The 11,389-nt window shown below is 40.5% G+C and overlaps 1 protein-coding gene across 1 annotated transcript in view; it reads left to right on the plus strand.

Annotated features, from left to right (window-relative positions):
* Positions 1–10,930, plus strand: part of NOP58 (NOP58 ribonucleoprotein) — a 31,084-nt gene extending 20,154 nt beyond the window's left edge. The window contains exons 11-15 of the mRNA XM_009890240.1: positions 505–639; positions 1,949–2,010; positions 4,577–4,710; positions 9,908–10,008; positions 10,771–10,930. Of these exons, the coding sequence (XP_009888542.1) occupies positions 505–639; positions 1,949–2,010; positions 4,577–4,710; positions 9,908–10,008; positions 10,771–10,827 (489 nt within the window). The 3' untranslated portion in view covers positions 10,828–10,930. The remainder of the gene's footprint in view (positions 1–504; positions 640–1,948; positions 2,011–4,576; positions 4,711–9,907; positions 10,009–10,770) is intronic.
* The last annotated feature ends 459 nt before the right edge of the window (positions 10,931–11,389 follow it).

Below are 11,389 nucleotides of genomic sequence, written 5' to 3' on the forward strand. Positions count from 1 at the left end.
TCCTGCTGAGTAATGATGTAATGCTGGCTTTCTCAAGGGGTACGTTACTGCTTTCTTCTACATTATAGTAAGCTAAGCTGTTAGAGGCTAACTTACTTTAGTATAACTTGAAAATCACTCTTGTTGTTGTACTAAAGCTAGTAACCTTTGTGACTTGCTTTTAAAGAGCTGAAGCTTTTATAATGCCGGTGGATGAATATGTTTGAATTGTGGAGAAAGCTATCCAGCCAGAAATTACACTTCAAACTAACCTGATGTAAAGGTTGAGGTAGAGTGGGATATGTGTAACTAACTTGCTGTGTCAGATGTTCCCCTTTATTTATCAGGAAAATAAGGTGTTACGTTAACAGTATTTCAGTGTTAAAAGAATGATGTCCTAATTAGGTTTTTTTGCACTAAATACTGCTAGTAAATGGTTACTTGTGTGGATATGGTTTCTAGATCAGAGTGTATCATTGTCTTATGCTAAGTCTTAGCGTTTAATATTCTTTTTGGCTTTTCCAGATTTCTCGAATGCTGGCAGCTAAGACTGCCTTGACTATTCGTTATGATGCTCTCGGAGAGGATACTAGTGCTGAAATGGGAGCTGAGAACAGACTAAAAGTAGAGACAAGACTGAGGCTTTTGGAAGAGAGGGGGGTAAGTCTAGTAGAGGGCTGCATGAAGCTGACATTCTTGTTCATGGTATGATTTTCTGATGCTCTGCTTTCTGAGTCTTTTCTCTTCACTCAGTTGTGTGATGTAGTGTCATTCTTATTCTGTAGTTTCTCCCAACCTTGGCTGGAGTAGTAGGATTTACTAGATGACCTTTTAAGGTCCCTTCCAACCCAAATCATTTTATGATTTGTAAGCTGGGTACATCCACTTGTTTGTATATCAGTGTTTCTTGTTTACATGCCTGTTTTCATTTACATTATACTGAAAAATGTTGATTCTGAGCAAGATGTAGAATGTAAAGGTATGATCTTATTCTACATCTCTGTATTAATTGCAACGATATGCTTATTACTTCATAGCTTCTTTCTCTTCACCTTAGAAGAAAGCTCATTTGGTTTCCTCTCTCCCTCCCCCCCATTTTCCACCATGGTTCCTCAAAATTGGTGATGCTTAGACTTAAGGAGCTTTCTCTGTAGCTAAAGCAAGACGTTATTGTACAAATTGCTGCATTGCCGTCCCATCACCTAATGCATGTCCTGCCTATCTATACCTGCTGCTCCATCTGTTGCCATGAGCACAACACGCTGGGAGAATGTAGGGTTCACTTTCCTCTTTTAGGTGGCATGCCTGTTGCATGCGATCTTGTAAATTATGACTAGGTTCAGCCTTCCAAGCTAGATCTGATACTAATGCTGTAGTACTGGCATCGCTAGAAAAGAAAAAGAAAAATCCAGAGAAACCTGCCTGCTCCTCCTTGAGCATTTCATGGGAGATGATAGTTCCCATTGAAACGAAGACAAGGAGACATGTTAATACCAAAACACAAACTGATCACCTGACAAATACAAATTTAATTCAAATCCAGTTTGTGGCCTGTATTGTGGTTTTAAGGTTGGCTTTGTGCCAGGCATAGGGTGATACCTGCCCTTACATGCAGTTATCCTTGCAAAAAAAGAAAGTGTGCGCAAATTTGAGCTGGTCTTGGGAATTTAGAGGTATGGTGTTACATGTCATGTGGCTGTGGTGTGTTTGATCCAGTATTAGATGCGCTTTAATTGAAATGGGCTCTTGAAGAGCAATATTAGAAAGGCACATTCCTTTCTCAACCTCACTCACCTCCCTGTCACTATTCTACTCCCAGGTGTAAGAGTCATCAGGTACACAAGAGCCTGCCCAATAATATATGTCTATCTTTCTGTTTTTAATTTCTTTCAAGAGCTGTAGAACTTGTGTTATGAATTGTTTTCATTATGAGTAATTTTGTTTTTTTACTCCTAAATTTTTCTTGTAGATAAGAAGAATAAGTGGCACTGGAAAAGCCTTGGCCAAGGCAGACAAGTATCAAAACAAGAGGTGAATAGTTTTTCCTTTCAGCTTGGCTGAGTATAAATAACTCCATATTTTTATTTCTGAGAAGATTTTGGTTGTGGGCTGAGTTTGACTTAAGATCCAGAAGTCATTTTCTGTACTCGTAAACACTGATGAGAAGTCGCATTGCTAATGGGAATTTCCATTTTCCGACATTTTACTGTTGTGGCAAAGCCAGCGAACTGGAGAAACAGTCCAGATTTTTCTAGTAGTAAATTACTGACATCATCAGACAACAAGTATATTTAGATGCTATCATCATTAGCCCAAAAAGCTGAATAGTTTGGGGAGTTAATGTGCAGCAGCTTTATTTAATGCAAGCCTGAATAAATTAAATTTGAGAAAATCAGAGTTTGAATGCATTTCTCTGACATGGAGCTGTCCTAGAGTCCTACTTGGTTGTCTTAGTCTTAGAAAAGAAAAAAAGCAACACTTGTTTTGGGCAAAGCCTCATCTCCTTGTTTAGGTCTCGTATATAACGTAATATGTATGTTAAGTAATAGAGGATTTGTACTCTGGACGTTGTTAGAGCAGTTTCTGGTGCCTGAAGTAACACTGTGAATTGCAACTGGGACAGCTGAACATCTAAGGATTGGAACAGGTTATTATTAGTCTGAGCTGTGACATCTGGGGTTTTCGCTTAATTTGGTTGTAGGCTTCTTGCTTATCTTGGCCTGCTTATTTTGCTGAACCTTTGGTGTAGTGACGGCAAGTGCTCAGCAAAACCAGGGCTGGGTGCTAGTTCTGTGGGCAAAAAATAGTACTATTGCACCCATCTGCAGTCCCCAAACATCTTTCACAAGGCTAGCTGTAACTTTTGTTTCCATATGCTAGGCGTTTCAAAGTGTAGTGATGGCTGTGATATCTGGAGCAGCTTTTGAAAAGTCAGTGTCAGTAAATGAAGCATCAAGGCGTGTGAGGAGGCAGTAGTTTAGGGAGGAGGGTGTTGAGGAGACAACATACGTGCTGGGTTTTGACCTCTTGAAATGAGGAGTCATGAATTCCTGCCAGGACATGTTTCTACTGTTAGACATGCTCTGCAAACGTGTCTAGGCTTGGGGGAGAGACTGAAGATAATTCCTGGCTGTTTGGCTTAGTCTGGCTGCCTAAAAGGGAAACTGACTCAGTCCCTGTCAAGCTGTCCTTGTAGTACAAAAAATTGCGGTACTGCTGCTTTATGGAGATTGTTTGCAGGGCTGAACTACTGTTTTAAGGAGATTGGCAAGAATCTCTTAGTCTTGTATGGAACTGTGGATCCCATATGGAATATCTACATCAAAGTAATGTTTCAGAAGTTAATTGTGAGGTAGTTTTTTAGAGGTGAGGTTCCAGTGAAGCATCTCAGTATGCTTTCCAAAAAAAGATGTGAGAGAGTACATTACCTGTCTTTGGCATGTTTACTTGCTGATTTATTGTTGTTTTTTTTTATTTATTACTAGTAGTTTGGCAATTACAAGGAAGCCAATGAGCTCTTACCTGAGCTTAGCTGAAGCAGAGTCCACTGTTTGCAAAAGGCTGCATAATCAATTCCTGTAAAGCAAAGTGCAGTGTTCAGACCCGTAAGAATAATTTCTGATGCTTAGAAGATTAATTGATCGTACTGTCTCCTAGCATTACCACATGCTTCCCAGTCTAGTCACTAGTCTCAGTTGCTTTTGTTACCTGTGCAAGGTAGCTACTTCAGATTCCTATTTTAGAGAAGTTCAGATGCTCAGTATGTGGCTGGGGGAATAGTTTAGGCTTACTGTTTTAAAACTCCTTTCTCTTTCAGTAGGAATTCTGTTCTGAATGAGTAAGAAAAAGGTTGCTTCGTTGCTATTAGATGATTCCACTGCCCCTGAAAAGGTTCAGTTAAAGAGCACTGGGTTTCAGGGTGGATGGTTCTCTGCAGCCTGTAGAGGAGTTTGGGACTGAACAAAAGAGAATGCAATATTCGGGAAGAGGCAGTTTCAGATGCTGATTAGGTATTTGCATGTCCCTTAAAGTCGATGATACAAGTGACACAGAGATGAGCCATAGCATTACCTTGCCTTGTGAGTTGTGCCTGGTGAACATAATGGTGGAGAGGCAGTGCAGAAAAAGCAAAACTAAATCTATTTCTAATCCTCTGTGTGCGTGTGTATATTTTATCCTTATGGTATGCTTATATGGATTTACATGGACTAAATTGTGGGGAGCTATGTGCTTGTGACCATAAACAGCTGTGATAGAAAGGATTTTGGTGGCAGAGATCAATCTAATGGGTAATTTAAGTGCTCTGTAGAGCCTTGAACAGAGACACACGAAAACTAAACTCTTGCTTAACTGGTATCTTCTGTTCAGATCAGACAGTAGCACTTCGGAGGGTATCTCCTGTAGTCATGATTACTGATGAATGATTCATGTATTGGAGAAAGGGCCTAACTACCTGTAGATGCTTTGTTAGCTGTGCGAGATTGATTTGCAGATATTCTCAGGAGGTTGTATCGCAAAGTTTATGTTTGACTGCAGGATCTTACCTGGCGACTATCTCTTCTTTGTTATTTAAACTGACTTGTTTTCTTCATTACAGTGAAGTAAAAATATTTGACCCATCTGGTGACTCTACACTTCCTGCTGTTTCAAAGAAACGCAAAATTCAGGAGGTGGAAGAACAAGACACAGAAGTTGCTGTGAAAGCAAAGAAGTTCAAAGCAGAGATGAAAGGTTAGTTGCTGCATCTGTGCTGCTGGCATGTTGCTGTGTGCATTGTGCAGTGGGGCTTAACATTTATAGCCAGCCACAATACCTGGTTATTCTCATTGGGTATGACAGTGTATTTAAAAAAAAAAAAAAAAGTAAAAAAATCCATTATGGACTGACACCAGACTGCAGTCAATTTATTTGGACTGCAGTCAGTGGCTGGACTTGATGCTCTTAAATGCCTTTTCCAGCCATAATGATTCTATGATTCTGTTTTGAATACCTGCTTTTAAACAGTTGAAAGCATATAAGAACATTTTAAAACAAAACTCTACTTGTATTCTTCTTGCAGGATTTCTTGCTCAGCAGGTTCATATTTAGTGGGTCTCGGTGTCTTAGAGACAAAAAAGCTCTTCTCTGTAAAACCAGATTTTGCCCAATTTTCTTTAAAGAATGCTGTTTTATTCTGTATAGAAATGTTTTTCTGGCATGTTTCAACATATAAACATTGAAGGTCAGAATTTGAGGTGAAATGACACTTGGAAATTTCAGTCTGAGTTTACATAATATATGTACAATTGTTATTCTCTGGAGAGCTATAACTGAACTATTGCCACAGTTGTTCTTTCTTTCCCTGATAACTTACTGTGTGAAGGAAGAGTTTGGACTGTGACTTCAAAATAATCTGGTTTTACATTATGGTTCTTTTTAAGAAACATTCTTTTCTTCTCTGCAGTGTGCATTTTGGTACCTGTGAATGGCTGGCCTAATACTTGCTATTATAGTGGAGTACCCAATGTGTAGGGGGGGGTGGGTGCAGAGGCAAAGGAAGGTGACTTTAAGTCACTTCTGTACGACCCTGAGCCAGATCTGGGCATGAGCTACTCCCAAGCTTTGTCAGCTACCCTTGCTTGCAGCAGGTGAGGGCTGTTGGAGCCTTCCCTTTCTGCCCTTCTCTGTGCTACTGTGTTATAGAGTATTTGAGTGTAGTTATGCTGGTTCTGTACCTCCTCATGCTCAGATGACACTGAGGTGTGATCTTTCCACATGCCAGTTGGTTCATGGGGTCTGTGTACCCGGATAGAGAAACTTGTAGGAACTTAGACTTAGTTGATAATTAAAGTTACACTGGAGGGATAATCCTTTGTGCTATAAAGCTGAATCTGTGCCCCAGCTTGTTCTCTTGTACTTATCATAATGAGACAAGGACACACGAGTACTTCGGAGGCTTGAACTTTGCCCGTTTGCTTTTTTGAGAATGTGGGTGTTCTCACAGCCACTACTTTTGATAATCTTTTGAACTAACTTCCCTTATTGTAGTCTCAGAATTGTTCCCTTGGGCTTCCCTTGCATTATCAAAGCAAGTGTTGACATCTCACAGAAGTGAGCTGCTCACAGGTGAAATATTACATTCATTTCCAGCCTGGTCTCTTGCAGTATGAGGAGGCTGTTTCTGTTCATAAACATGTTATTCAATAGTTCATGCTTTCATACACAAAACCCGCTTGTGTTTTGCTTCCTTTGCTTTATTGAGCATTGATACCTTCTGATTTAGTGCTTGGGTGCAGCTTAGCAGGTATCCTTGAGCTACCAAGAATTACTTGAGCAGTAGACAGTGTTCAGAGTACTTGTGGACTATTGGAATCTGTGCTGTTTTGGTTTGCCCCTTTTTTTTTTTTTCTTCCTAAAACCTGAAGTGCAGGATTCAGATGTGTTGCTTTTCTTCCTGAAAAGATAAAGCATCCTTCAGATTCATAGCTCCTGTTTTTTCGCAGTTCTTCATATCAACTGGGTCGTTTTATTTGGCTACTTGGGCATTAGAACTAGCCGTGCCAGTTGCTTCGGACTATGGAAAGAGGGTTTTCAGAGAGCTTATTTATCTCATAGCACCTGTATGCAGAACTAATCCCTTCACCCTGTCCTCTCTACCCTTTAAAATAGCATTGACCCCTGTTTGCAAATTCTTGTATTTGACCACCCAGCAAAGGACATGGATTTCCCTGACACAGGCCAGACAGACCATGACCTTGCTCTTTTCCAGTATAGTTGGTATGACTGCACAGTGTGCTAGAGGGGTGGTGGTTTGAGATGTTTGAGTAGTTCAGTAAGTTCCACAATACACAGAAGAGTGCAGAGGAGGTCCCAGCATTAAGACTTGTGTTGCATGTCTGCTTGAATGTGCATGAGCCTTTAATTTCTGCTGTTCTGAGTTCTGTTCTTTTTGATGCAGCATTCTAAGCTTTTCCCTGGTCATAGTTTACACGTCCAGATGTAGTGTTGTGAAAGAAGCCTCTGCCCCTTTCTTCCCCGTGCTGTTTGTGCAGCTGCGTGATAAATGGGGGTGGTAGAAAAGCAGCCCAGGAAAAAAAAAAGAATTCTTCAGCCAGATCAATTTTGATCCAGTTTGTATTACAAGAGGAAGGTAAGGGACAGGAATAAACTGGGAAGCTGCCACTGAAAAGTGATTTGCCAAACTATTACTTTAATAGTTGTTGTAAAGGGGGACAATATTTTGAATTGTGCTAGCCTGAAATGTAAATGTTACTGCAAGATGAGATGTGTGGCTTTTTTTGTCTCCCTGTTTGGGTTGCCTGTATGGCAGTACTTTGGACAGGAACTGGCAGGGGGGTTAAGAGTGAGGCATGAAAACCACTTTCACCTTTTGCACCTAAAAAGAAACCAAGCGGAAGGATAGTGCCTGAAACAAGTTCTAATCCACTTAAGGAGCTGTCTGTTAAAACTTGTTTTTTATGGGGGGAGGGAAATAGGACAGGTATTTTTGTGACTACAGTCTTTGAAATTGAATGTGGCTAGGCAGAATGCATACCACCAACAGAGCTAGCCAGTGGCCCCAGTGAAGTGCTCAGCTTGCGTTTGAGCATCGGGATATAGTAGCAGCTAGTCAGTTGGAAAGGTCTCTTGAAAAGAGAAATACCATCTTAAATTAATGGAATGAACCCTGCAGGACACAAATCCTTAAATGACAGCAACATTGTGACATGGTGTCTTTATTGATAGGCAATGTGACGATTCTGTACATGTGGAGAGTCATGTGGAGGAGGGAGGGTACATCAGGCTGGTGTGTAAAAAGCTTAGAGAAAACTGGTGTAAAATGGGTGAGTGGAACTACTGCTGGTGATTTCCAGCACTGCATAGGGCCGGCAGTCAAACAGCTCTTCCAGATGCTGCTTTCTGTGCCTTGGTGCCTGATAGCTGTTGGCTTTCTTGTCAGCTGCCGTGTGTCACAAAGAAACCCCGCGGGGCTTGAGTGACTGAAGTGTTGCACCCAGAGGGGAAAAGACCAGCACCCCGGAGCCTTTATTCTCATTCTGCCTGGGTACAAATACATGAAGTCTTGTGATGAGCTTTGCTAGAAAGCAGCAACCGAAATTTTCAGGAAGGAGTCTGCTGCTAGCTGTGAGAAGTGACAGTGCCTAGAAGTGCACAGTGCATCATCTGCGGTTGTAAACTGTGACAGGTTCCACTGCCTGGTGTGTCAGGCTTGATGACATGTAGGGTAATAACAAGAAGTTATTTTTCCAAGGTTACCACCCAACATTTTGCTTGAAAATGCGTAGCTTACCAATCCAGCTGAGTGAAAATGTGTTGCGTAGCAAAATGTGTATGTGTGCTGCTGTTGTACTGTGTTGCTTTAATGTAGTTTATGCTTATTTTTCAACTACTTTTTATTTCCCTATGTCTTACATAGGGAGATGAGGATACTTATTTTTACACGTTTTGAATGCCTTATGTTTTCATTGTGAATGATGTGTATGGCAGAATCCACTTACAATTATATTTACCAGTTCCTTTATCTGGAATCCTTTGCTGTTTTGCTTCTGGCATTTTTTCATGTCAGAAAACTGCATGTGTTAGCTGGCTGTATTTTTCTGTAGACATGTCTAGAAATTTTTACCCTGAAGCCAATTTTTTTTTGTCTGAAGCTTATGTTGGAGGCAAAGATTGAAGTGTAGTTTTGACTCATATAACCCTTCTGCTGCCTTGAAGAACTAAACTTGTGACAAAGTACAGTCAAAAGATGTTAGCAGGTTGTGTATTTTGAGGTTTTTATAATTGCACTGTTTTTATTTCTGTTCTTTTTATAAGTGGTAAGTGAATGTGCTTCAAAATTAAATTGATTTCATTTTTGGGGGGAGTACAGTAAGAAAATTACTTCAAATCACACTTCCAGTAGCAACTGTGCACACTGCAAACACCACTGGTTTCAGCATCTCAGTTTTGTAGCTTCTGAAGGACAGTGGTTGCTATGTCATGAACTTGCTCATGAGTAATACGTCCTGAGGAACTTGGTATCCAGCGCTGACTCAGTTGTGCAAATAAATTTAACTTGGGTATGCTCCAGTAACAGCCTGGCTACTGCATCAGCTGTCAGCTTGGTGATGATTTCTGCTTGGTTTCTTTACCTAGAGATTCCTAAGACTGGTATGTATTCTAGAAAATGCGTGGTAAATCATAGTGCCATTACCACTGTGATTAGGCCAGCTGTTGATGAATAGTTCTGAAAAATAAATGTAAGAGGGCATTAGTAAATCTTTCCTTGTGTTAACATTCCTCTCAGCTTATATAAATAATTCAGCTCCTGTCTTCCAGGACAGGAAAGAGTTTCTGGTTTTGCATTAAATGTTTTATGTTAGCTCAGCATTAAGAGATCTTTGTGTTTGCCAGTCTAAACAGTTAAGAAAACTGGTCTGCTTCTTAGTGAATTTCCGACATCGAGATAGGGAAGTCAGTTGTGAACAAGCTACTGCTGGCTGAATGCATTTCTGATGTGGATTTTAGAGTCCTTCCACTGCTCTTGTGATGCTGGTGAAAATATTTGCCCAACTGTGGACAGTCTATTTTCAGAAAGAGTACTTGATAACTTGGCGGACAAATGAAAACATGCAAGCTTGTTTTAAACTTTGGGAGCAGCATATAGGAGTGGTGTTTGCACCAGATGTGAATTGTGCTGTATGAATATTGTCACTTGTGTTTTAGAGTTGTACATTTTGCTTATAGCAGGGAGTAGTCATGCAAGTAAGGGCACACTAAAGAGAAAATACGTAGAGATGTAAAGAAGGAGCAGAGCAGTGTGGTGTTCTGCATTTTGCATTCTTACTATTATCATTGCATCTTCTTACACCTCACAGAAAGCTTTTCCTTTTGCCTTTTACACTCTTAACTGACAAGCTGCCTCGTTTTCCTTCCTTCTGTGATACAGAAGAGACAACTGTAGAAGATGATGAACCTGTCAAAAAGAAGAAAAAGAAAAAGGATAAGGAAAAGCAAGCTGAAGAAGACGAGGCGAGCCCCACAGTTGAGGTGAGGCAGAGTTGCACAGCCACCTGATCCTTTATGAGAATGGATTCTCTTGAAAACATGTGGAGCAAGGGGAAAACATTCTTATCTGTATAACCCATGGTATGCAAGGACAGTTTTGTTGCAGTAACTTTATTTCATTATATCCATCACGGTAATGTCCAAGAAGATTTGCATTACAAAATAAGGTCTGGGAGATTTGTGACTTAATGCCTCTGTATCAGGAGTGTTTCCCCTCCTTTCCTCTGCCTGCCCCCAGCTTTAGTTTTTTTCTCTTTCTACGTATTTTCTAGTGGGGAGGGTGTCCCTTAGTGCTGATCCACAGGCATCTCTGTCTAGTGTTTAGGACTTGTAGGGAGCAGAGGCTGTACCTGCTGAATTGATAAAACATCATTTGATGTTTCCAAGCAACAGTAGAGTGGAGGAGACCAAACCAAACTAATCGCTCAATTTTGAAATCCTGTTCTTAACATGGGATTTCATTTTCTGCCCTGTGTTTAGGGCAGCTATGCTGCCTGAAGCAGTCTGACCACAGTGCTGAGCTGCCAACAGCGTGGCAGACAGCACAGCTTCCCTTGCCTGCTGGCCCCATCGTGCTGTAAACATCGAGTACATTAGCTGTAGAGGAAAAGGGACATCTCTTGAGTTGTGCTTTGAGTATGGCAGCTGCTGTGATGCTTTGAGTTTGAGCTTGGTTGCCTAGCTACATGTGTTGCTTTGCTTCTCCATTATGGTTTGTTCATAGCAACATTTGTTTGTTTGCAGAATACAGAGAAAAAGAAGAAGAAAAAGAAGAAAATGAAAGAAGAGGAAGAAGACTGATGAGCAGGGGGAAACATTGCCCTTGGACAGCTGCTTCAGAGTGGCATTTCTTGACATAATTTCTTTAGCCTCTTGCTGAAAACTGTAACTTCCTTGTGTTGCAAGAGTGCAAGGAGATGGATTTGATAACTGTCTTCTGCCCTGGAACAGGATACCCCAGTGTCTCTGCTACTTAGGAGGATTGCTGGGTTTTTGCAGTTTCTTGTGTTGAAAAGCTTGCAATAGATCCTCTTTTCATATGCAGTCTCCACTGATAAGGAATAAAAACATTTTTATGGAGATTTTATGCCTCTGTCTTTTAACCTGTTTCCTCGTTTTCTAATCATTATTGGGACTATTTCTAAGATTTATTGTTTTAAATTAATGATCAGAAAAAAAATTTCTAAATGTGCAAATGTTCTGTTGCAGTTTATTCTCTAAAGAATTCAAAGGTGGTAATATTCTTAAGTTCTCGATAAAACTGATAGAAGTATCTCCGCATAATATCAAAGATGCATTGAACAGCTGAGGTGCATTATTGAGTCTATGCTGTAGTTTTCCTGAGAAAGCCTTTTTCAATCAT

This window comes from Charadrius vociferus, unplaced genomic scaffold (assembly GCF_000708025.1).
Source record: "Charadrius vociferus isolate BGI_N301 unplaced genomic scaffold, ASM70802v2 scaffold147, whole genome shotgun sequence".
NCBI classification, from domain to species: Eukaryota; Metazoa; Chordata; class Aves; order Charadriiformes; family Charadriidae; genus Charadrius; species Charadrius vociferus.